The sequence below is a fragment of the Saccostrea cucullata genome, unplaced genomic scaffold (assembly GCF_032062105.1).
Source record: "Saccostrea cucullata isolate Sc308-1 unplaced genomic scaffold, CSIRO_AGI_Scuc_v1 ctg54, whole genome shotgun sequence".
NCBI lineage: Eukaryota > Metazoa > Mollusca > Bivalvia > Ostreida > Ostreidae > Saccostrea > Saccostrea cuccullata.
In genome coordinates, this window is record NW_026930475.1 from 177990 (window position 1) to 204288 (window position 26299).

A 26299-nucleotide genomic window follows, 5' to 3' on the forward strand; every position below is an offset into this window, starting at 1 on the left:
AAAAAGATTTTCATTATGATATTATGGAGAAAGTGATAAATCTGTAACAGACTTGATGTTGTGAGCTGGACTAACAAATTAAACTTCCACCTGAGCAAAGAGAAAGTAATGAGAAATATATATAAGAGCAACCACATGATGTACATGTTTAGCAGTGTATCACCGAACAGTGTACATGCTATATGTTATTTGATCTTGTGCATCTTGTGTTTGACACTACCAGGTGCGAAATGCTCTGAGTGACATTGCCAAGAAAGAAGGGATCGATGACAGCCCTCAGAGCATTTTTGCATTCTTGATCGAGCGAGTGCGAGCCAACATGCACATTGTGTTGTGTATGAGTCCAGTGGGAGAACCCTTCAGGTAAGTCACCAATCCTGGTAACTGAGAAACAGTACAGGATTTATAATTGTAATCATGATTATCATACTTATCTATTTGTCATTCAAAGAATCAGATTTTAGTTATAAAGATTCAAAAGATTGATTGCAAAAAGAAATTGTCATCATAGTAAAGATAAATTGTGAAAGAAATTTATATTTATTTCTACTGTATATGGATGTTTTCCCTCAGAAATCGGATTCGTATGTACCCTGCGTTTGTCAACTGTACGACCATTGACTGGTTCAGTGAGTGGCCGGCTGATGCCTTACTGGAAGTGGCAGACAAATATCTCAGTGAAATCACACTAGGTTCAGAGGAAGAGGTTAGTGTAGTCCATCATATTGGTATAGAATCTCCTGGTAGCTTGATATGTAAAGGTGAATAGGGTTAAGTTGAGTTTGAGAGTTTGAAGAAGGTGCCAATTTGATGTATACTAGCTTGTTTAAAGGCTGCAATTAAAGTACTGTATTTTGCTCAGGTTGAACTTGACAATTTTTATATTTTTGTAATTTAATTTTTTTGCTCACATTCAATTTCAGGACAAGCTGAAGCCATCTCTGGCCAAAATGTTCTCTGTGATGCACAAGTCAGTGTCTGACTACTCCAAGAAGATGCTGGCTGAGCTCAGAAGACACAATTACGTCACCCCCACCAACTACCTAGAGTTAGTGTCAGGATACAAAAAGTAAGGGACCTACACAATGCAACATCTGGTTTGCAAGATTCTCGGTTATGATAATTTAAATTTTTAGAAATGAGCATTTAAATGAATTATCCTTCGCTACATAGTTTGATGACTTGTTTGTATAAGTACTGCAATTATATTGTTAAGGATTTAACTTATTTAATATTCCTTTGATCTTCAGACTGCTATTTGACAAGAAGAAAGAGATGGGAGGGGCAGCAGATAAGCTGCGTAATGGTTTGAGTAAGATTGATGACACAAGGCAGAAAGTGGAGAAGATGTCTATAGAGCTGGAGGATGCCAAGACAAAGGTGGCTCAGTTCCAGAAGCAGTGTGACGAATATCTGGTGATCATCGTACAGCAGAAACGAGAGGCAGACGAACAGCAGAAAGTAAGTATCTGATGATCATTGTACAACAAAAACTAAAGGAAGACATGATGTATTGAAATGTGAACATCTCAGGACAAGTAAATGCTGCTAGCATGCATATATACATATATTTTGTGAAAAATGTTTGATGTATAAGTGTGATTTATGTTACAGTCTGTAGCCCAGAAAGGAGAGAGAATTGCTGAGGAGGAGAGTAAATGTCAACACATGGCAGATTTAGCTCAACACGATCTAGACGAGGCTCTCCCTGCCCTCAATGAGGCTATTGCTGTAAGAATCAATGACACTGGTAATTTTTTATCAAATCATGTTTAAGATATTCATTCATGGATTAATATACTATTGTTATGGCTTGTAGGCTCTTGATTCTCTAAACAAGAAAGACATGACAGAGATCCGATCCTATGGTCGTCCTCCCATGCTGGTGGAGAAAGTGATGGAGGCTGTGATGATCCTGAGAGGGAGTGAGCCCACGTGGGCTGAGGCCAAGAGACAGCTGGGTGAGTCCTGGGGGGACAGTACAACAGGTTATAAAAGGAGGATATACTAACTGCTGATCAATACTCTAAATAATTGATGGTTTTATACACAGGTGAGCAGAATTTTATCAAGCAGTTGATGAACTTTGAGAAGGACAATATCTCAGATCGTGTCCTGAAGAAGATTGGAGGATACTGCGCCCAGTCTGACTTCCAGCCCGACATCATCGGTCGTGTGTCAGGTGCTGCCAAGTCACTGTGTATGTGGGTCAGAGCAATGGAAGTGTACGGCCGAATCTACCGAGTCGTGGAGCCAAAGAAACAGAGGCTGAATGCTGCCATGTCACAGCTCAAAGAAAAGCAAGAAGCTCTGGCTGATGCTAAAGCAAAGCTGGCTGAGGTAACTTTGAAATTTATAGACAAATTAGACATGATAATTAAAAGATATTTTTACAGCTGTATTTTATTATTTTAGTCTTTTTTTACATGGTGAATTGTGAATATAAAATTTGTTGTTTTAATGATTTATGTGACAAGTTCCTTTAATAATAAATGATGTATAAAAAAATTATTTAAAAGATGTAACATTTAGAAAAATTCTAGATGCAGTTTTTTTTAAATTGTTGATTCTTGGGAATGTAATATTGGACTGTGTAAATTGAACCAGATATTTTGCGTAATACATATACAACATTCTATATATTAATATTCTGCAAAGTGAACCATAGTTAAAGTGCCAGATAAGTAGGTAAACTTTTATTATGTTCAATTTTACTGGTAACATATTTTAACAGGTCGAGGCAAAAATGGCTGAGTTGAAACAGCAGTATGATGAAAAGCTGGCTCAGAAAGAAGAGCTGAAGAGAAAAGCCGAGTACACAGAGCTTATGTTGGAGAGAGCCACCAAACTGATGTCAGGACTGGCTGGGGAGAAGGAACGATGGCAGGAAACGGTCAAGGTATGGGCATACATAAATAATAAAGGAGGGCTAACAATTACAAGTTGAATATGACACAATAATACATGAAGGAGAGGAGTCAGGGGCTAGGGATGGAGGGGCAGTTAAAATTGTCAAGATATAGGGGAAAATATTAGAGGGGAAGAGCAATGGAAGGTAACTGTTGGGACGGAGAGGACGGGCAGCAGCATTGGCTGAAGAGTATACAAAATGAGATGTGGGAATGCTCTTTAAAGCAATAGATCAAATATATTGACAAGTACTGAAATTTTCATGATACTGTTTTGCATTTGCAGGACCTTGAGGAGAGAATGGGATACCTTGCTGGAGATTGTTTAATGGCAGCAGCATTTATGTCCTATATGGGTCCTTTCCTGTCTAACTACAGAGATGAACTGGTACAAAAGAAATGGATTGAAGAGGTATCTGTGTTTATAATCTAGGAATTTCTTATCTTGAATAGATTGTTTAATACATGTATTGATGAACTAATTCAATTCACATAACATGAATTAACCATTTTGTATCAATAGTTTCAATATTGTTGTCATATTGTATTTGTCAGGTGAGAAAACTTGGTATACCCTGTGCTCCAAACTTCAACTTCTGTGAATTCATGGCCAAGCCAACACAAGTAAGAGACTGGAATATCCAGGGATTGCCGAGCGATGCCTTCTCTACAGAGAACGGTGTTATTGTGACCTCCTCTAACAGGTGGCCATTAATGGTAGATCCACAGGGACAGGCCATCAAGTGGATCAAAAACATGGAGGCTTCACGGGTAAACTAATCTTTATTAAAACTTAACAAATAATTTAATTCAAACATATGTATAAGGTCACTCATGTTATATTGTCTTGTTATGTTTACAGGGTCTCAAAGTGATAGATCTGCAGCAGACAGACTACATGAGAACTCTAGAATCAGCAATCCAGTTTGGTCTGCCAGTTGTTTTACAAAATGTGCAAGAAAAATTGGATCCTTCCCTAGATCCTGTGCTGAACAAATCATTGATGAGAATTGGTAGGTACACAATAGTACAGTCAAACCTTGTTATTTTATAGTAAAATACTGCAATATTTCAATTTACTGAAAATCTACTGTTCAAAGAGGTCAAAATTCTTGGTAATAAATACATAAATTTTTAGTTTACATGTATAGAAACCATAAACAGGTACATCAAAATCAATTTGATTTGCAGTTTATGAAATTACAGTTTGTTTAATTGGTTTGTAGGTGGTGCCTATATGATAAAGCTAGGAGACAAAGAGATTGAGTACAACCCTGAGTTCAGATTCTACATCACAACCAAACTGAGTAACCCTCACTACACCCCCGAGATCTCCACCAAGACTACCATTGTCAACTTCGCTGTCAAGGAACAGGGTAAGTATTTTCTACTTTCTATGCTAGATACCTAATGTATTTAAATATACCAGTTCAGGAAGGAAAATGAAATTAATTACAGTGAAGGTTGCTTGTAAAGAACTTACTTAGAAGGAAATATAGGTCATAAGGAAATCTTAAAATTTGCTGTAAAAGATTCTGTTTTGCATCTGAAATGGATAATAAATTATCTCAGCTATAAGGAAGCACAGTTTGAGGTCCCAATGACATTGAGTTTTACTGACTATGTTGCTTGATTAAGGTTTGGAGGCTCAGTTACTGGGTATTGTGGTCAGAAAGGAGCGGCCAGACCTGGAAGAACAAAAGGACAGTCTGGTCAGGAGCATTGCGGCCGGTAAAAAGAAACTGGTGGAGCTGGAAGATGAAATTCTGAGGTCAGACACACAAAAAATTGTCAAGGACTTCTTGAAGTTTTTGAAGTTTAAAAGTCTAAAAAATATTTATAGTATATAATAAGTCAAGAACTCCTTATATATTTTCTTTACTTGTTTGACTTCAGGCTGTTGAATGAAACAAAAGGTTCATTACTGGATGACGAACAGCTGGTAAACACACTGCAGACTTCCAAAATCACATCACAGGAAGTCACAGAACAGCTGCAGATATCAGAGACTACAGAGGTTAAAATTGATGCTGCTAGGGAGGTGAGCTTGACACATACAGAATAACAACTACAGCAAAACTCGTTTAGAATGAACACTGATATTGCGAATTTATGGATATAGCGAAGTCATATTTCTTACACGATTATAACGAATTTTGGATATAGTGAAGTAATTTCATATGTCCCTGTGACTTCATTATAACCGAGTTTTGCTGTACTGTTTTTTACTGTCTTATAATTAGATATAGTACTTACTGTATCTATGTGATTTGGTTTGTAGGGCTACAGACCCTCAGCTCAGCGAGCCTCTATCCTGTTCTTTGTACTGAATGACATGGGACGTATTGACCCTATGTACCAGTTCTCTCTAGACTCCTACATTGAGCTGTTTATCATGTCCATTGAGAAGAGTCAGAGAAGCTCCAAACTGGAGGAGAGAATTCAGAATCTGAATGAATATCACACCTATGCTGTATACAGGTACTGTACCAGTCCCTCCTAGTTGACAGTTTCACTGGACTGAAAATGAATCCATTTGTGAATCTTACAATATACTTTATAATTATAGGTACACTTGTCGTGGTCTGTTTGAGCGACATAAACTCCTATTCTCCTTCCAAATGTGTGCCAAGATCCTGGAGGCCGCTAGTAAGATCAACATGGACGAGTACAACTTCTTCCTCAGAGGGGGCGTGGTCAGTATCAGGAGACGTGGGCTATCAGAATAAAAGATTTAAATTTTAATTCATCTGTAAAGTAATATCAACCAATGTTTGTACAAACCTTTGTTACATGTACTCCAAAGTCTTGCACTTACTTAAGATTTGTTTTGGTATAAGAACTTGTAAAGAGCATTTTTATTTCAATGATTTCATATGACATGACTGTTTGTTGTAGGTATTGGACCGTGAGAACCAGATGGATAACCCCTGCTCAGGCTGGCTCGGGGATGTGGCCTGGGACAACATTACAGAACTGGAGAAGCTGACTAACTTCCACGGCATCATCACAGCGTTTGAGCAGTACCCCAGAGACTGGAACATTTGGTATACCTCAGCTCAGCCTGAGGTGGCTCCTTTACCAGGTCAGGAAGATACGGGATTAGTTAAACAAAAATTTAGTGTGATTTTTGGCAACTTGTTCAAAAAAAAACATGTGAAATTACTGTTAATAAAATTGGGTGTAAATTTTTGTTGTTTTTCAGGTATGACCCACAAATTCATGTCCACCACAAAATGTAAAATGTTACATACATAACTACTCAACAATTTCATGAATTCAAATCTACATCAACAGTGAAATTAGAAAATATGTGATTTTACAGTATGTTAATTGCATTCCATTACAACATCACAAAAGCAGGACAGTTCTTAACTGACAGCTGTAATGCTTCTATTATTTTAGTATTCACACACATTTGAATAGTAAGGTTTGTAATGTTATCTTTTCAGGTGAGTGGGATAATGCCTGTAACGAGCTACAGAGGATGTTGCTGGTGCGCTCTCTACGTCCAGACAGGGTGTCATTCTGTGCCACCTCCTTCATCATAAACAACCTGGGCTCTAAGTTCACAGAGCCGCCGGTACTAGATATGCAGCAGGTGGTGGAGGACTCCACCACCAGGACGCCACTCATCTTTGTCCTGTCCCCCGGAGTGGTTAGTAGACTTACTAAATCTTAACTTACTCCAGTCAATTTTCACCAAAAATGGCTTTTTAAACCAAGAAAGACCACATAACTTTATAAAATTGCTTTTACCATTAAAGCCTTATTATTTGATTAGGCACAGGCCAGTCTCATCTGAGATAAGTGTTTGTAAATATCAGGTTTATTATTTTTTTCATTACTTTATATCTAAGCTGGTATTATAAATTTATCTTTGTTTATTGACAGGATCCCACAAGTTCTCTGATTCAGCTGTCTGAGGCAAGTGGTATGGCCCAGAGGTTCTATTCCTTGTCTCTGGGTCAAGGTCAAGCCCCCATAGCAACCAGAATGATCAAGCAAGGTGTTAGAGAGGTAAGGTTATCTATCAGTCATAAAACAGTTGGATATATTGTACAAGTCATTGATACATTGAACACCTGAGTACATTGTCTGCCAGTGAGACTGACTTTTGTTTATATGTAGGGTAACTGGGTGTTCCTGGCTAACTGCCACCTGTCCCTGTCCTGGATGCCACAATTAGATAAGCTGGTGGAGCAGCTGCAGGTGGAGGACCCCCACCCTGAGTTCCGTCTGTGGCTCAGCAGCAGCCCCCACCCCGACTTCCCCATCTCCATCCTACAGACTGGAATCAAAATGACAACAGAACCACCAAAGGTAAACACTAGACTTATACAGGATTGTAGTCAGGGAGTTTGAGATAATGATTAGCTTAATGTTGAAAGAAGAGAAAGAGACCTGTAAAATATTGAAACAAAATTGGTTGATTTATGCCTCTGATATTGAAGCATACAAACAAACTTTTATAATTACTGTGTACACATATTAAAAGTGACTTAATTAATTTCTAGGGATTGAAAGCCAACATGAAACGTCTGTATAACCTTATCACTGAGCCCCAGTTCCAGCGCTGCACGAAACAAGACAAATACAAGAAGCTGCTGTTCTGTCTCTGCTTCTTCCACTCTGTCCTGCTGGAGAGGAGAAAGTTCCTCATGCTGGGCTGGAACATTGCCTATGAATTTAATGACTCTGACTTTGAGGTAACAAGAATTTTCATTAAATGCTAGGTCAACTTTACTGGTATAGTGTACAACCACTTATAGTGTCAGTGTTATTAGTGGTACCACCTATTGTAGTGTCAGTTTTATTATGTCACCATTGCATCCTGTACCACCAAATGTAGTGCCAACACTGATACTGGTACCACCATAGTGCCAGTATTTATTGAATGGTGGAGAAATAGTTCAGGCATCATATGAATTAAATAAATTTTTGTGAAAACATATGTTGCCAGTATTCGCAAGGAAACAAATAAAATTTTGCATTCAGTATATACATGTAAATTTCCTGGAAATTCTGTAGGTAGATGTTACATCAGTATTATTCACTAGTACTAAAGTGTATTTTGGACATGATATGTTGACAGGTATCTGAGAGCATCCTGAGTATTTACCTGGACGAGTATGAGGAGACTCCCTGGGAAGCCTTGAAGTACCTGATAGCTGGTATCAGCTACGGAGGCCACGTCACTGACGACTGGGACAGGAGACTGCTTATGACCTACGTATCAGAGTTATTCCAGGACCAAGTCCTCTCTACGCCTTTCTACAAGTATGTTGTTACTCAATTTCAAAACTGTTACTTTTAATTGTTTCATGCAAGATTTGAATGTTGTACAGATTAAAGAAATTATATTAGCTTTGCATGAAAATAACTGCTTGGAATGGAATAGGTCAGAAAACCCCTGGCCCTATGTAAATTAACCCTGGTATTTCATCTCAAGGTTGACTATCTTTACAGAGTGTCCTCAGTGTCCACGTACTATGTACCAAAGGATGGACCCCTGTCCTCTTACAAGGAGTACGTCAGCATGCTTCCTAACGTAGACCCACCCGAGGCGTTCGGACAGCACCCTAATGCAGACATTCAGTCCCAGATCCAGGAGACCAGGATTTTGTTTAACACCCTCCTATCTCTACAGCCGCAAGTGTCGGCCGCAGGAGGGGGAGAGAGCAGGGAGGATAAGGTAACAACTGGTCTTAGTGGCCCTGCATTCTTTCTATAACACTATAGTGTCTGGATGATATCTCATACCTTTTGTAGTGAAATTTTAAATCATTACCACATCTAGATTTTGAGGTAAAAAGGAGAGGGTAAAAGAAATTTATATATTGTATAAAGTAGCTTTTAGATTGTAACTCAAGTTCTCTCTACAATTTTTGCATTAAAAATGTTTTAAACTTTAGTCCTTCTTTAAGTGGGGGCAAAATTTCCCTTGTTTAGCCAAAATATTTGAGATTAAAAAAAATCATAATTTTGAATGGTCATTTTGTTTTTTTAGGTTCTAGATCTGGCAGCTAACATCTTTAAACAGATTCCTGAGAATATTGACTATGACAACACAGCCAAGATCTTGTCCATAGACCCATCCCCTCTCAATGTGGTATTGTTACAAGAGGTCTGTACAAATTGTTAGCCTCAGTTGATTATCTGTGAATGTACCCAAAGGCATTATGAATATATATTGATGATAACATCCCTGTTTACAGATTCAGCGATACAATGCCTTGTTGGTAGAGATCAGACAGTCTTTGACAGACTTGGAGAAAGGAATTCAGGGATTGGTCGTCATGACTGTAGAACTAGAGAATATATTCCAGTGTATATTTGATGGCAATGTTCCTCCATCATGGTTGAAGGTATTCAAAGTCTCAGTAAAAGAGAGTTGCATCATAGTATCAGAATACAGTATTTAAAGTAATTACATTTTTTCTATGTTGGCCCAGTGGATCCTATTGAAAATTGTGTGTTGTAGGCTTTCCCTTCACTGAAGCCCCTGGCAGCTTGGACAAGAGATCTGGTCCTGAGGGTGGAGCAGTTTGAGAAGTGGGCCCTGACGGCTCACCCTCCCACTATATTCTGGATGTCCGGATTCACCTTCCCCACAGGCTTCCTTACTGCTGTACTCCAGACTTCAGCTCGATTGAACAGCGTAAGAATCTTTGTTTGTGTCTGTGATGTTAGTCATTGTGTAAAGACCTCATACCAATAAATAAAATTTGGAAATCTTTTCTTTTATGTTTGAAACTACATTGGCCAATTTGCAGAGTAATGTCTTGAAAGCAGACCTTATGAAGGTTGTTAAGTATATTTATGTTTGGTTTATTTTAGGTATCTGTGGACTCGCTGTCCTGGGAATTCAGTGTGATGACTGTTGATGACTCCAACATCACTGGACCTCCCAAGGTACCCATTACGTTCTGATAGTAACTCTTACAAATAAATTTGGGATTTCATTCTGGTTTAGGCCCAAAAAAAATAATCAATAGTTTCTCATGCACCGCCGCATCAGTTCAAAAACGGCCGCATTGATCAATTTTATTGACATATTGAGAAGGGAAATAACTCGATTTTCTATTTCTCCAAGTTGAGAAAGAAAATCGAGTTATTCCCCTTTTCATAAATGCTAAGAAAGACGTTTTTATTAGAAAAACAATATACTTCTTCTAAATCTAAAGTATTTTATCAGTTAACTTTTGAATAAATGTTTGGAATATCATTATTTAACGTTGAATACATATTATAAGTAATTTCAGAGAACAAAACTTAAGAATCAGTAGATATTATCATTTTACTGCACAAATGACTTAAAAAAAAAAGAGAGGTAAAACCTGCTTCCAAAAAAAAAAAAAAAACTGCCTGCCGCATTGAATTTTGAATTTTTTGGCCTGAGAAACTATTTATTAATTTTTTTTGGCCTTAAAAACTTCACTTTTTATACACTGTAATTTTTCAATGATGATAGACTGGATTGCTATGATTACCATGAATCAGCAATGTTAGATATGAAAGAAAATATGAATAACATTTAACACCATTTTTAAGAATTTGGTTTCATGATTTTTCCTATTTTCAGGATGGTGTATACATTAAAGGCCTTTTCCTACAAGGGGCAGGCTGGGATAAGAAGAACTCTCACTTGGTGGAGGCCAATCCAATGCAGCTGGTTTGCCTGATGCCAACCATTCATTTCAAACCAGTGGAAAATAAGAAGAAAACTGCCAAAGGTATGTCTGGACAAAATTTTGTCTCAAGATAAGATCTTTCTGTTCTGTATGTACAGGAATTAACTTTTGCTTTGTTTGTAGGAATGTATATGGCGCCATGTTATTATTATCCTAACCGTGCGGGAGGAATGGGCAGGCCGTCCTTTGTGGTAGCCGTGGAGCTGAAGGCCGGAGAGAAGACCCCCGACCACTGGGTCAAGAGAGGAACTGCTCTACTGATGAGCTTGGACTACTAACTGTGATCTAATGAACTTGGAATACTTACTGTGATCTGATGAACTTGTACAACTAATGTGATATTAAAAAAATGTAATACAACATGAGTAGAGAAAACTTTGAAGAGCCAGTTTGAAGATAATTTACAAGGACAAACATTATCACAAAACACTTTTGAGAACTAGTGCTGAACTATTTTTTTATGAAAAGATGATTACTAAGTCTGTTGTTTAAAGAACCATTAATTATGTTTGTAAAACAAATGAACCAATTGATTTTTGATTGGGATTTTGTCTTGTGTTATTTTCCTCATTCTTAATATTGCATTGTTTTGTTTTTTATACCAGTATTTTGTCTAATTTATTAATAAAATTGTTGACCTTATAATCAAGTGGTGCTTTACTTGTAAAGGTATGGATTAAGATTGCTGATATTTGTCAACCCCCTTATCCCCATCCCAACAAGTCATTCATCATTAGTGACTTCTGACATTGTTAATTCAATGCCAAACAAATACCAAACCAAATTACCCTCTAACAATCTCCAAAATGTCCTCATATCTTAAGCTTTTTGACTGAAAGTATTTTTATTTTCTGATTTTATCCAATCATAAATCTATAACCATTATAATAATGGGTCTACTACATTGTCTCCAAATGTCATACATGTTCTTTGGTCATGTACTGAGCTATTGTTTGGACAAGATTGCTGGAATTTTAATGTTTGGACTAGATTACCTTCTTGACATTCTTTTCTGTTTTCTGTTGGGTTTGACAAATTGCATTGTTTCCTAGTCCCATCTTTCAATTGATCATGTTCAACAGTGAACTCATCAAATTGTTACATTCTTTTTTTATTGAATTTAACCAGCTACAAGATTTTAAATCATAAGACCTTTTTTTAATAAGATAAACTATTTGACTGACCCTGAGTTATAGCCTTAGTTTGCAAAGGGGCTTCGACACAGATTACAAGTAAATATTTTTACTTTATATTTTTTAAAAATTGAAATTTTTGTTCAAACCAAATGGCAATGCAACAGTGTCTAGGCATCAAAAGATATCTCTCTTAAAGACTAAAGTTAAATAAATTGAACTTGCGTGAAAGATCTTATTATTCATCATTCACTCCACATTGGGTGCCAAATGTCACAGGTGGCAAAAAATCAAGTCTCAACCGGGACTCAAACCCAGGGCCTCTGGTGCACCGTGCCAGTGCTCTAACCACTGAGCTATTGAGATCCAAGATATTGACTGACTTTCAAACACGTTTTGGCACAATGACAAAAGGCATTCTTCATAACTTTACGCCATTGTGGGCAAGAACTCTGCTATTACTTTCATGGCTGATTTTCAAACACTGCACAAAAATCACTGGACAGACAACAGCAATGTTTTGGTTTTACTTACATTTATATTCAATACCTCTGTCACTCGATCAGAACTATTGTTGTGATCTGTTTTGGTTCATCATTTTGTGTGTCTGAATATTTTAGCTGCTTCCTTTGAACCTCCGAACCAATTGCAATCAATGAATATTGATTTAAGTATGACAAAAACTCAAATTCAGTGAAACCTATTCATTTTTTTTTTATTTTTTCATCTATCTACATCATTATTCAAAAGACAAAATAATTTAAATGAACACTTAGCTACACATTTTGTTCCCTGTTTTAGCTAAGGGAATATTCAGCATCAATATGACATTTGTATGTAACATAAGAGGAGGGGAAGGAACTCCCTCTTATTTTCTGGAATGATCAGTTCTACTTCCTGGAAGGGTTTCTGTTCAATCAAACTCTGGGTTATTTTGGAGATGTACTTTTCCGCTTCTCTCTTCCCAAAAGTCCTGGTAATTACAGCAGACAGAAACTCTGTCCCCTTATCCCTGTCTGTTACAAAGCTGCACACAGCATTATATAAAACATTTGGTACACTATTCAACAAGTCCTGATTAAAGTCCATTTTCCCTTTGTCTTTATCTAGGGAGGGAGAAAAAACATTGTCAATAAAGATTCTAATATTTAGCTGAAACTTAAGGTATCGCCAAACACAAACTACTTCAGGGAGTAATAGTATGGTATAAAAAAAAATCACACCTCACTGTAGATATTTAGCAGATTTTTTAATAAGTAAGCAATATATTTTATTTAGAGTATTTCTGAATATTTCATTTATATGTAAATGTGCAGTTTTGCACTTGATTTAGCAGTTGCTTACAGCCAGTCCTTTAATTCCTACACTAAACAAACAAACCAGAAGTAAGCCCTCCAAATTATTCATTACACAAGGTCAAAGGATGCTTGGTCCATTATTAAGGCAATATTCAGTAAAATGTGTTTGAAACACTGATTAATGTCCCCTTATGATATGACAAATGTATCTTTTGGAACTCAGCTGCTTGGTTAGGTTTGTTTCAGATTAAAAAAGCTAAAGGAGGATACAGCAGAGGTGGGATCAGGTGCCAAGGAGGAGTAAGCATGCCCTAATTCAAAAGATTAGAATATTTTAGTATAACTTAAAATCGTCTGCACTGAATTTGAAGAAGATGAATGGATAAATCTAGAGACCCAAAATTGTAGGAGCACTTGGCATTTTCAGGAATTGTTTCCATACAGACAAACACAGGGATGAACTTCATTCATCTTAAGAGCTTGATTGATCTTAAATCTTACTATAATTGATAGATTATAAGGTTTATACCTATGTTCCCAGAAGGCATTAGAGAAGATGAGACATTGTAGGTGTATCCATCTGTTGACTGCCTTTTGATGCTTCCAGCTGACTTTGCTCTTGGTATTGAGCCATCATTAGGGGTCTGTTTTTTGTCCACAAATACACAGTCATAGGAACTAGACCGTCGTACTTTCTTTGGACTGTTAGCAACATTTATAGGTCTGAGTTCATTATCAGCTACACCCTGATCCACAAATACTTCATTCTCTGTTTCTGATTGGTCAGGATCATCGTTACTGGCACGGCATGCTGGGTATTTGTGTCTTGAGAAAAGTTTTTTGGTTACACTTGAACCTTCAGACCCGATTGGAGTAGGTCTTCTGTCAGAGATTCTGGGTTCTATGCTAGGAGTTCTAAATCTGGGTTTTCCCTGACACTCACTGCTGTGTACTCCAGAGCTTCTCCGTTCACTGCTTCCTTTCTTCACCTGACTGGACTCTGCTACATTTCCCCTGTAATTATTACCTCCTTCCTTCTGGAATGCCAGCAGACTTTGAGGCTTGGAGTCCAGACTTTTCCGACCAGATGGGGGTTTCCCAATGTTCTCACTAGATTCAACACTCTGTTGTCTTCTAGAATCCTGATCTCTCTTCTCAAGCTTCTGTCTGGGTATTCCATCAATAGACTGACGTTTGTCTTTATTGTTGTTATCAGGTTGTAAATCAGCATTTTTAATGGAATGTTTTCTTTCAATCGTTGGCTTGTTTTCAATGTTTGTGTTGGATGAATTTCTTTCCACTCTGCAGAACAGAGCTGCTCTTGGAAAGGGCTCCTCCTACAAGAAACAGAATAAATCCATCAGATGCCATGTCCCACAAAGATTGATGTCATCATAAGCCATGTCCCACAACCATGCAACTTCTAAATCCTACTGGCTGAAGATTATTTTAATTTATTTTAATGAAAGTGCAAGGAACAAAGCTATCACGAAGACAGATAAATTACCTGACTTAAACTGTCAGATTGCCTCTTCCTTTGCTTGGCCACAATATGCGAGACATTTGGAGTATTTGCCAGTTGTTTAAATTTTGGGTTCTTCACCAAATAGGTCTTTCCTGCCATCTTTGGGTCCAACTGTGAATGAGAATGAACGGTAAGTCAAAAACGCAAGTTTCAACATATTTTGGATTCATGCAATGTCTTTGTTGATAGAATATTTGACCTACATTTTCTTTGTCGACGGAAGCTCTGCTGTTTCTCCTTTCTTTCTCCTGGTCCTTTCTTGGAATGTTTGGGAGACTGAATCGCCGCTCCTTCGACTGAAGTTGTCTGAGCTGTCTACTCTTTGGGTCATGTTTATGTATATAAGGTTTAAGTGCAGACAAGGACAGAACGTAATCTGCTGAGGGCCGATTCTCTGGGGTTTTATCTAGGAGCTTTCTAATCAGAAGACTCAGGGTTGATCCCAGAAATCTGTAATAGTCATAAAATATTTTTTAGTTTGGAGTTCAAAATAGATCAACGGAAATAGTATACCTTATAATGAAGATCACACTAACATTCAGCATCCAAATTTCTGGAAACAAAAACTAAATAACTGCAGAACTTTTTGCAGGTCTTTTTCTTATTATTACAATTAATTGTTAATTAAAATCTATTTGATAATAACTAAGAGTAACCTTGGAATAGGATTGTAATTTTCCTGGAGGATTTTTAGGATGAGTTCCTGGAGGTCTTCGGCATTGAATGGTACACAGAGACAGCACATCTCATATAATACACAGCCCAGGGCCCACATATCACTCTTATGGTTATAGCTAGGAGTCCAGTCAAGGAATTCTAAATAGCTCTCACAAATGATAAAGAAGTATTTAAATTATGAGCTGAGCAAGGAAAAGCTAAAAACAGATGAATATATCGATGTGATACCATAGATACATGTATATGTTGCTTTTTAGATGGACTTTTAAAAGGCAAAAGTTATTTGTTTTCTGAAAACACTTTGAGCTGCCATTTATGAAGGATACGGCTTTTTCTGGCATATTTCTGGGCTGAGGTAGAAGGGGGTGCCTATTGTCGTCACAGCTAAATCAGAACTGTCCTTGAGTACTCGAGCTATTCCAAAATCTCCAACTTTAACAATGGATTTCGAGGTCAAAAATATGTTTTGAGACTTTAGATCTATAAAATTCAAATAGAAATTCCATTTTACCATTGCAGCAAATTCAATATTTTTAGATACATGTGTATTGTATAATGCAGCCAATTTCTTTGGAACCAGTGGGGGCAAGATTAAACAAGTTTTACTGTACTTGAGACTATTGAGACAATTTTGAGCCAAGATAATTTCTTCAGCACATTTATATATACCAGTAAAATAGCATAAAGACCTCTATTTGGAACTAAAAAATAATAATCTGGAAATATTTTCTTCTCTCACTATATATTTAGCATAGAGCAAGGGTGCCTCTTCCAAAATTTTTAAAGTGATTCCAGGTTCAAGGGTCCTGGAGGAGTGAAAATGTTTTATTTCTTTGAAACTCCTTGATATTAAACAAAAAAACTATGTGCACAATTATAATGAACAAGGGTGCCACTTTCAAATTGTGAATTACATAGTACTACACTAGTAATTTTGATGATCTATCATCTATAAGAATCAGTTTATTTTGTTTATTCTATACTTCTATGAATCCTTTTATATTGTTGTATTGTATCCCTTTGACCCTTGGTCCTTTTTTTAAATTTTTCCCCAGAAAATGCATTGGTAACAGAAGTATTTCATAGTGCATATTTAAAATTCTTTAATAGATTGAAGAAAAAAAGGAAAGCAAAAGGCTCCTGGAATGCTATGCCCACTGCAATGCATCACTGTGTTCATGTCCCCACAAGATTCAATTCAATGTTTTTTGGTTTTTTGATAGATAGTGACTCTTGTGAGCAATGTGGCCCTATGTACCTTCATCATATAATACAAGTACCTCTGTGTAGTATGTTCTGTTTGTGGATGTACTGTAGTGCCATGCACATCTGAACAAACCAATCCATGATCACCTACAACATAAAGAATAGTACAGTACTAAAACTGAAAACATGATCATCTACATCACAAAGTCAGTATTAGTGCTAATTCCCTTAGAACAGAGAACAATAGGCAAAATGATAAAACTGAAGATCCAAACAAATTCATATATATATCTACAATTAAATTGCATACAATGTTAAGTTTCTTGACATCTGAGGTCCAATTTGACAGATAGGCCTGCACGTACATAATTATATGGCTTAACACAGTCTTGATACATACCTCTCTGTTGAAGGAAACTCCTTTTTGGTCACAAATCTTCTTATGAAGATCACCTAAAATGAATCAAACCATCAAGTTCACTGTTAAAATAGCTTTAGGCTATTACTCAATACATAAATTAATGGTACATTGAAGGAAAACTGCTCAAAAGTACGTTTTCTGCATATGTAGTAGTTAACATTTAATAATTAGTTATTGTACATGTTTAGTATGGAACATCAAATCAACATATATTCAAAGAATTGAACCTATGTCCAAATGAATTTAGATACAATTTATTTAAAGACAGTGTAAACAAGCTAATTCAGAGAATTCGTGTCCCCCGCTTAGGGAAAAAGTCGGCTCCCCCTGACTGAATTTGTAGAATTATTAAATGTATACATGTATACTGAAGGAAATAAAATACATGTATGTCAATATGCGTATAAAGATTTGATTGCTTATTCTTCATTATGTGTATAGAAGATTTTTTTATATGCCTTGGAATATTTATCACACTGTAATGATGATTTTATAACCTCATAAATTTTTCATTTCACATGCTGAATACTATCATTTAGCAAAAAAAAAAAAAAAGTATTTGAAAAAAAAAAAAAAGAAAGGTTCGACCGAGATGAAAATCCCGGGACCTCTCACATTTGAACCAAGAGACATAACCACTACACCACGGAGTCACTTTACATGGCGAGAAGTATATGCAGAACTGAAGTCACATACACGTATATATTCATGTTTTCATGTTCGGTATTGTCAAAATTTTAGGCAATCCATGGTGTTTGATATATTTATAGTCTTTATTAAACAGTTATAATAGATGTAATAAGAACATAAAGTCCGCCGAGAACCTGTTTTATACGCAATAACTCTCCTCATGCCCCTGCGCTAAAAATAGCGACATGTACTATAAATACAAACGGGGCGGGGCACTTTGAGAGGGGCGAGAGAGGTCCTAAGGAGTTTTGGTATAAAATTACATTGCATAAGCTCAAAATCTTCTTGAAATATCGCCCGGAAAGGATAGTATTACACACAGACAGAATGTATAAATTTACGATTTTTGAACTATTGACCTTTTGACCTCAAAATCAATAGGGGTCTTTTTTAGGCCACAGGGAGTTGTTATGTAAAATTTCATCGCGATAGCTCAAATGGTTGTGTAGATATCGTGTGGAAACGAAAGTGTTTTAACAGACAGAATTTGCTTATTTATGACCTTGACCTTTGACCTTTTGACCTCAAAATCAATATAGTCCATAGGGAGTTGCTATGCTAAATTTCATTGCAAAAGCTCAAAGGGTTCTCGAGAATCGTGTGGAAACGAAAGCGTTACAGACAGACAGAAAACGGACGGACGGACGGACGGGATCCAAACAAATTCATTTATATCTACAATAAAATTGCATAGACTGTTAAGTTTCTTGACATCTGAGGTCCAATTTGACAGATAGGCCTGCACGTACAAACCCAAATTAATATCCCCCACTTTTCAAGCGGGGGACAATAATTATACATAATTATCTTTAAGTAATTAAACCTAGGTTCAAACAAATTACACCTACTGTAGATCACTTAATTTTCGCGACACCTTATTTTCGCGAGATAGTCATTGATTCTTCATAAGCGAGAAAATTTTTTCGCGAATTGTGGTTATTGCTCTATATAATCTTAAGAAATACTATTATACGCGAGAATTTAATTTTCGCGAGCACACTGTCTGGGGCAATAACGCGAAAATAAAGTTCTCGCGAATAAAAAGTGATTTACATTATCTTTAATAGAAGTACACCTATCTTCAATTCAATTTAAAGATTGGTTCTTCAGTTTATGTCATTTTTACCAATCTTCAAATCCATTATACTTATCTTCAAACCAATTGTACCAATCTTTAAATCAACTTTACCTATCTTCAAATGAATTAAAGATGTGTATTTAATCAAACTTATCTTTGATATATCAAAATATAGGTATTATTGATTTGAAGATAAGTACAATCAATTGAAGATACATGTATATTCAATATATGAATAAATGTTAATGTGGTGTTCCATATTTTAGGACGTGTTCCAATGAAAGTTCTTAGTGTTACATCTCACATTGGGAATAAAAAATGCTGGTCAAAGTTATTTGGTGTTCATAACGAAATATTATTTTATTTTTTGCATTGTATAAATTTGAATTTAAACCCCATTTCTGGGATATGATACCAAAAAACGTGCTATTTTAATCTTATTCCCATTGGTCTCAACCCACGGTCACCATCTTCGTAAATCGTGATCTTTGGATCGTGAATAATGCAAAATCTTAACATTAAAATTCCTAATTGAATACACATACCACCATCAGCATATTCCATGGCAATATTTAAAGCCCCGTCGTGAACATAGGCGTCCAAATACCGCACGATATTAACATGGTGCATTCGTCCCAAAACGGACACTTCGGTTAAGGCCTGATCTAGTTCCCGTTCAGATAATCGGAGAATGTTTATCACTTTCACCACACATTTCATCTCATGTTTTCTTGACTTTGCAATCCATGCTTCCCCAAATGTACCCGTTCCCAATAATGTCAACAGCTGGAAATTTTCAGCCATTTTACTGGACTCTCACCTTGACCTTGTCAAGGGCAATAAGCGATATTCAAGTCATTGAAGGACAGAGAAGTTATTTCCTAGTCTATCGGGAAAAGGTTTTCCTTATAAAACAAGGCCGTAACTAGGCTCTAATTTTTAGTGAGGCAAGGATGCTGGGCATTCTTAGTCCCAGACGGTACAATGGTAGTACCTGATGGCCAGTTATTGGTGTTTTCAGGGGGAAGGGAGGGGGGTCCTGAAACTTGGATATTTGAAAATAAGATAGTTAATCTTTTTTTAATTACGTTTTGAATTGTCGCCCGCATTGCACAATAATTAGAGTGTATACTCGCGAGTCACAGACTATGGAGTTGATCCTTACGTCGCGGGTTCAAATCCCACTGCGGGATGTAGACTAGAGACCGGTGTCGCATAATATTTGGTCCGCCTCGTTTAAAGGTCCGGCCGGACCTAATACGATAACATATTTGGTCCGCCTGGCTCTATCAGAAAAGGTCCGCCCTCGGCCTTTTATACGAATTGTATACATGTGGTTCATTCGATATTAACTGAAAAACTATTCTTTTAAAATTAATTAAGGATATATAGTCGTATTAATAGCAAGTGTTTTCTCCAAGAAAATGTAGTAAACAATAAGTAAGAAATCGAAATTAATACATAAATAAAGGAATGTATAGATTTATTGATCGGGTTTCCTGTCGGGAAGATGGGATATGCTTCTTTTGTCGTTTAAATTAATACACTAATGTCAACATTATCATTAAAAAATATTAAGAATACAAATGTACATACATTTACCTTCACCGCCTTGTAACTTTACTGGCAGATTTAAATTATAATCAGTATTGAATGAACAGATAAATGTTCATAAGTCCAACACGAATCATTTAGTTACATTCTCTTTCCTATAAACATGATAAACGTTTGACTAATCCACTCACAAAAACCCAAGTTCACATCTTTCAAAATATATTTCTTCACAGTATTAATAAAAGAAATCTGTCATTCTTTATGTTTAATATTGTTGTAAATAACTGGAGGGTCACTAGCTTGACAGGGGCTTATGTCACGGTGTACTACCCTACACCTTTATTGTAAAAACAACATGCCTACGGATTGGGCAGTTGGGGGTTAACCTATAATTGTTTCGTTTGAGAAAATCTAAAGTACCATATCCCCTGTGTTTTTATGTTAACACTGTTTCTTACTTATTCAAAGGCTAATTATTATATATACTAGAACTCTGCATTTCATTTCCTGAATTTAACATTGCATTTTCCGACAATTTTATTTTCATTTCCGACATTATTTATTTCTTTTTCTTTTTTTTCACGTTTTCGGATTTTTTAGGATACCTTTATGGCAATGTAAGTTTAACAAATATATCACAAAGATGGAAACAGAATTTTGACAAGGTATTTTATATATGCATTGTATAATATTATTTTTTTTCAAATCACGTTTTTTCTAATCATTACATACACTCTGTAAACAATATTAAGACTAGTTAATAAGTAAAGGAAACAGTTATTAATAAGTGAAAATTCACATTCACAATACATGTACCTAGATCTGTTCCAGGTTAAAATCAATTAAGTTTCTTTGACAGCTAAGAGCAAAGTCTTTTATTTGAATAAATTATCTAAAATATTTTACCTTAAGGCTTTTTATAACGGATGTATGAATTCTTTTTTCATTGACGAAAAAGTACTGACATGAATTTGACAAATGTCGGAGATGAAAACTTTTAAAATGTAAAAACTTAAAAATGTCGGAAATGAAAAGTTCAGAAAATTCCGGAAATGAAATGCGGCCTACTAAATATTACTCCGGGACAAGGTAAATGTGCATTAATTGGCGAAATCAAACCAAATAAGTCGATAAATTGCTGGATTTATAAATGCCTTTATTTTTCATATTTAATATATACTCAACAAAAAAAGAAACGCATATTGTTTTACTCGTCAAAGAAATTTTTAAAATGTACATGGAACAACTATTTTTTATATCATTGGATACCTTTGACCTATTTAAAAGACAACATGGGGTTTTAAAACCCAAGTGTTGAATTATCTCCCCTGATTAAACGTGTTTATGAAAGTAGTGTTTTTCATGATTTCTTCTAAATCGGATGTCTATTTTCATTAATATTTTGGATTTAGAGAAATTATTAACACTCCTATTAAACCCATATTTAAGATTTGATTGCAGTGTTGATGCTGCAATGCCACGCCGAAACAAAGATGAACACAACCAGGCTAACGATGATACTAAACAGAACTACGCAATAGGAAGTTGCAACTGTATTTGGAACAAATCAATGGGCTTTGCAACCGCTAAACTAATGTCTGAAGACCGTTATCTGCCATCCGCAGGTAACCACAACCAGGCAGAATCGTCAGACACACCCCCCTTTCAGCACCTCATGCTATTCAGAACTTGCTGTAAAACTGCTGCTACAATTGCTGGATGAAAAAATCAGCATAAAAGTGCATAAATTTTTCGCAAGAGACTGAAAAGAGATGGTATTCCTCCACGATATCTGTATATTGGAAACCCACTAGAATTGAGACGTCGCACAGTACAAATTATTATGCCCCTTGAATTTGGGGGCAATGAAAATGACATCAACTTGACTTTTCAAGTTGCAACATAGGACATGTTTGATTTTTATCACAACACACTCTAAAATGACTTAAATAAAATAAGGTTTAAACTGAAAACTTAGATTTTCATATTAATCTGAATATGCGTTTCTTTTTTTGTTGAGTATACATGTCGCTCATATAAAATCTCTGTACACTACATTTATGATATATTATTTATACTTATGTCTCTCGGTTTCAATAAAAATCCAAACATTTTATCCCCCCCCCTCCTAAATGTTTTTTTTTTGGGGGGGGATGTATTGGAGTGTAGTAAAATCACGCAGATACCTGTCAAAAAAGTTTAACGTTTTAAAGTATACCGATATTGTACATATAAAAAGCTGAGTTTAAAGACACACAATTTCAGAAAAGAACGAATGCACTTATGGGCCCTGGTAAAATGTGAAAAAATAAACAAAGTTAGCAAATTTTTCATCTCAAATCATTGATTCATCAATCATTAATTGATATCTAAACCATACGATTCAACAATTTTTTACGCTGAAATTCACGAACATATAAAGAACAGAACCATACAATGTGGTAGGGGTCAGCTGACATTTGTGATTTTCTATTAATAGTAAATCGAGAACGGTCATTCATTTCAAAGTTTTTGTTTACTATGAGCCTAACTTTGTACAAACTTGTGTGAATGGCAAAAGACGTATAATACATTTATAAAACTTGTGTAAAAGTAGGAAATTTGCACACGATTAGACTGGTACTTAAAATATTAATTAATGAAGTTCGAAACACTGCACACTAAAAAGTTCTAATCTCTAGTTTTCAAGCTCCGAAAATAAACCCTGTCCAAAAATTTCCCTTTATAACATAAAAATATCTGAAATACAGAGGGCAGACCTTTTCTGATAACTGCGTTTTAAGGTCCGCCCTGTCTCTTTCTCTAGTTTTTTAAGCTACGAAAATAAACCTGTCCAAAAATTTCCCTTTATAACATAAAAATGTCTGAAATACAGAGGGCGGACCTTTTCCGATAACTGCGTTTTAAGGTCCGCCCTGTCTCTTTCTCTAGTTTGAAGCTACGAAAATAAACCCTGTCCAGAAATTTCCCTTTATAACATAAAAATATCTGAAATACAGAGGGCGGACCTTTTCTGATAACTGCCTTTTAAGGTCCGCCCTGTCTCTTTCTCTAGTTTTTTAAGCTACGAAAATAAACCTGTCCAAAATTTCCCTTTATAACATAAAAATATCTGAAATACAGAGGGCGGACCTTTTCCGATAACTGCGTTTTAAGGTCCGCCCTGTCTCTTTCTCTAGTTTTGAAGCTACGAAAATAAACCCTGTCCAAAAATTTCCCTTTATAACATAAAAATATCTAAAATACAGAGGGCGGACCTTTTCTGATAACTGCGTTTTAAGGTCCTCCCTGTCTCTTTCTCTAGTTTTTTAAGCTACGAAAATAAACCTGTCTAAAAATTTCCCTTTATAACATAAAAATATCTGAAATACAGAGGGCGGACCTTTTCCGATAACTGCGTTTTAAGATCCGCCCTGTCCTTTTCTCTAGTTTTCAAGCTTCGAAAATAAACCCTGTCCAAAAATTTCCCTTTATAACATAAAAATATCTGAAATACAGAGGGCGGACCTTTTCCGATAACTGCGTTTTAAGGTCCGCCCTATCCTTTTCTCTAGTTTTCAAGCTACGAAAATAAATCCTGTCCAAATATTTCACTTTATGACATGAACATATATGAAATACAGAGGGCGGACCTTATATTATACTGCGTTTAAAAACTTTAAAGTCATATAAGGCGTTTTTTTTTTTTATAAGATCAGACTAAAATATGAAAAAGATCTATTTGTTTTGGTACTTTATACACCACTGTAAAAATAGGACCGCTGCAATTCATTTCCGGAAATCGGCAAGGTATTTCCGTTATTTCTTTATTTCATTTCTGACAATTTGTCTTTTCTTTTCCGACATTTATTTCTTTTCATTTCCGGTATTTTTGCAAGGTACCTCTCCGGCAATTTAATATTTACCAGGTACATGTATGTAGAAATGGAATTTTGAAAGAATTTATTATACACAACATTTTTAATAAAAAAAAAGTTCCGTATACATGTATATACATCTGTACATGAAGCACTAAGTCTAGTAAACAGAGTTTAATGAGCATGCAATTTTTTCATCGCATTTAATGTTCACGAAATTAAATGTCAAAGACTGCGCCGAACATTGATTTACTAAACAGTCTATAATTTATTCTTTAAAATTTTTAATTACCGGAAAGCACTTCCTGAAAAATGTCGGAGATGAACACTTTAGAATGTCGAAATGAAAGGTTAAAATGTCGGAAATAAAAAGCTTAAAATTTCAACAACAACAAAAAAAAATTTAAAAAATTAAAAAAAAATCCGAAATGGAATGCAGACTGAAACATTTAATGAAAATCAAACAATTTAAATCAATCGCGTTTCATAGATATCCGAGATTTAAAACAATGGCCGATCCTTGTTAAAGCACACTATACGAGTAGATTCTTGTCTAGAGATACATGTATGTTGAACAAAAAATAAAACACAACAGGGTAAATCCGCCTTTCATCATATAGTATAAAAAAAACTAGCCTTAATTTCATATATTAAAGTCAAGATTAAAACATTTTGCACCACTCGGACCTTTTCTTATTCGGGCCGGACCTTTTCTTATAAAAGGTGGACCAAATATGTTATCGTATTAGGTCCGGCCGGACCTTTAAACGAGGCGGACCAAATATTATGCGACACCGGTCCTTCGGATGAGACGTATAAACAGAGGTCCTATGTAGGTGATATGGCACAAAAATTTCTCACTGTTTAATCATCTTCATTGACCCTGTAAGCCCAGTACAAATTTAAAACTTGCAGCCCTCCACCGGCAAGTATTGATGTCTCAATATGAGTGAGAAATTTTTAGAAGGGATGTTAAACAATCAAATAATTTACAAAACAAACATTTTGAATCATATTTTACATGAATTTTAACTGAAAATGTGGCTTCTGGTGAAATGAATGATTTACAGAAATTGAGACAAAAAAGGAAAATATTAATTTAGCATGAAGACACACATAATTGATAAGTTCAATGCATATAAATTTTTGACTTCATAAAAATCGAAAAATTTAGTGAGGCATTTGCCTCACTTGCCTCAATGGTAGTTACGGCCTTGTAAAAAAAATGATGAAGCAAGAGAAAGCAATATTGCCATACCCCAAAACTCTAATAATTGGGGAATAGGGCGACAGAAGTACCAGGCAAGTATAAAATACCCGGTAATTAAAATCTGCCGCCCCCCTTTTTTTTTTAGAATATAATGGTTCCCTTTAATAAAATTCAATACACATCAATAAATGTACGTGTCAGGAAAAAATGAACAATCTATACTTGTAAAGAATGGCAAAATGGCCAATACTCTGAAAAATGGAATACCGGTTTTGTAGAGTAGAATTTCTTCCATGCCTAGTCCGAAATATCTGACGTTTTCCAGGCTTTTTAAAACAATCTTGATGTTTAAAATTGTCAGAAAAAACACGTTAAATATCAAATTTTGATAAAAGCCTGAAAAATGCCAGATATTTCTGACTACGCTATACCCAGTTTCCCCCGGGGTCTGTACTCTAGAGAAGAGATTACTAATAAAGAGCCATAGCTGCCTTACCGACGACACGGCCTACTCAAGTATTTAAAACGACCTGTTTCTATTTATAGATACATGTACCTTTTCAATTCAAGATCAAACTAAATGTATGTAATTATTTGTGGACCGGGTATATTGTCCCCCGCTTGAAAAGAGGGAGATATTAATTTGGGTTTGTCCGTCCGTCCGTCCGTCTTTCTGTCTGTCTGTAACGCTTTCGTTTCCACACGATATCTCGAGAACCCTTTGAGCTTTTGCAATGAAATTTAGCATAGCAACTCCCTATGGACTAAAGAAGAACCCCATTGATTTTGAGGTCAAAAGGTCAAAGGTCAAGGTCATAAATAAGCAAATTTTGTCTATTATAACACTTTCGTTTCCACACGATATCATTTGAGCTATTGCAATGAAATTTTACATAACAACTTCCTGTGGCCTAATGGAGACCCCTATTGATTTTGAGGTCAAAAGGTTAAAGTTCAATGTCGTAAATTTATACATTCTGTCTGTGTTTAACACTATCATTTCCGGACGATATTTCAAGAAGAATTTGAGCTTATGCAATGTAATT

The 26299-nt window shown here is 35.8% G+C and overlaps 2 protein-coding genes across 2 annotated transcripts in view; one reads left to right on the forward strand and one right to left on the reverse strand.

Annotated features, from left to right (window-relative positions):
* The window catches only part of LOC134228706 (dynein axonemal heavy chain 2-like), a 36460-nt gene extending 25207 nt beyond the window's left edge, over window positions 1-11253 (forward strand). The window contains 29 exon segments of the mRNA XM_062710385.1: window positions 224-363; window positions 574-706; window positions 924-1069; window positions 1251-1461; window positions 1615-1731; window positions 1820-1961; window positions 2054-2340; window positions 2735-2899; window positions 3196-3321; window positions 3465-3680; window positions 3772-3922; window positions 4136-4285; window positions 4548-4680; window positions 4806-4950; window positions 5191-5390; window positions 5479-5605; window positions 5808-5994; window positions 6362-6567; window positions 6804-6929; window positions 7041-7232; window positions 7427-7618; window positions 8005-8189; window positions 8379-8604; window positions 8920-9036; window positions 9128-9277; window positions 9394-9570; window positions 9750-9824; window positions 10495-10645; window positions 10727-11253. Coding sequence (XP_062566369.1) covers window positions 224-363; window positions 574-706; window positions 924-1069; window positions 1251-1461; window positions 1615-1731; window positions 1820-1961; window positions 2054-2340; window positions 2735-2899; window positions 3196-3321; window positions 3465-3680; window positions 3772-3922; window positions 4136-4285; window positions 4548-4680; window positions 4806-4950; window positions 5191-5390; window positions 5479-5605; window positions 5808-5994; window positions 6362-6567; window positions 6804-6929; window positions 7041-7232; window positions 7427-7618; window positions 8005-8189; window positions 8379-8604; window positions 8920-9036; window positions 9128-9277; window positions 9394-9570; window positions 9750-9824; window positions 10495-10645; window positions 10727-10881 — 4728 coding nt within the window. The 3' untranslated portion in view covers window positions 10882-11253.
* Window positions 11254-12498: 1245 nt separating this feature from the next.
* Window positions 12499-19478, reverse strand: LOC134228708 (probable serine/threonine-protein kinase nek1). The gene is made up of 9 exons (XM_062710386.1): window positions 19178-19478; window positions 16844-16896; window positions 16518-16590; window positions 15564-15717; window positions 15216-15353; window positions 14763-15009; window positions 14542-14670; window positions 13564-14371; window positions 12499-12842 (listed from the first exon to the last, which is right to left on the reverse strand). Exons 1-9 carry the CDS (start codon window positions 19434-19436, stop codon window positions 12556-12558), a joined length of 2148 nt encoding a protein of 715 aa, XP_062566370.1. The 5' UTR covers window positions 19437-19478; the 3' UTR covers window positions 12499-12555.
* Between the last annotated feature and the right edge of the window lie 6821 nt (window positions 19479-26299).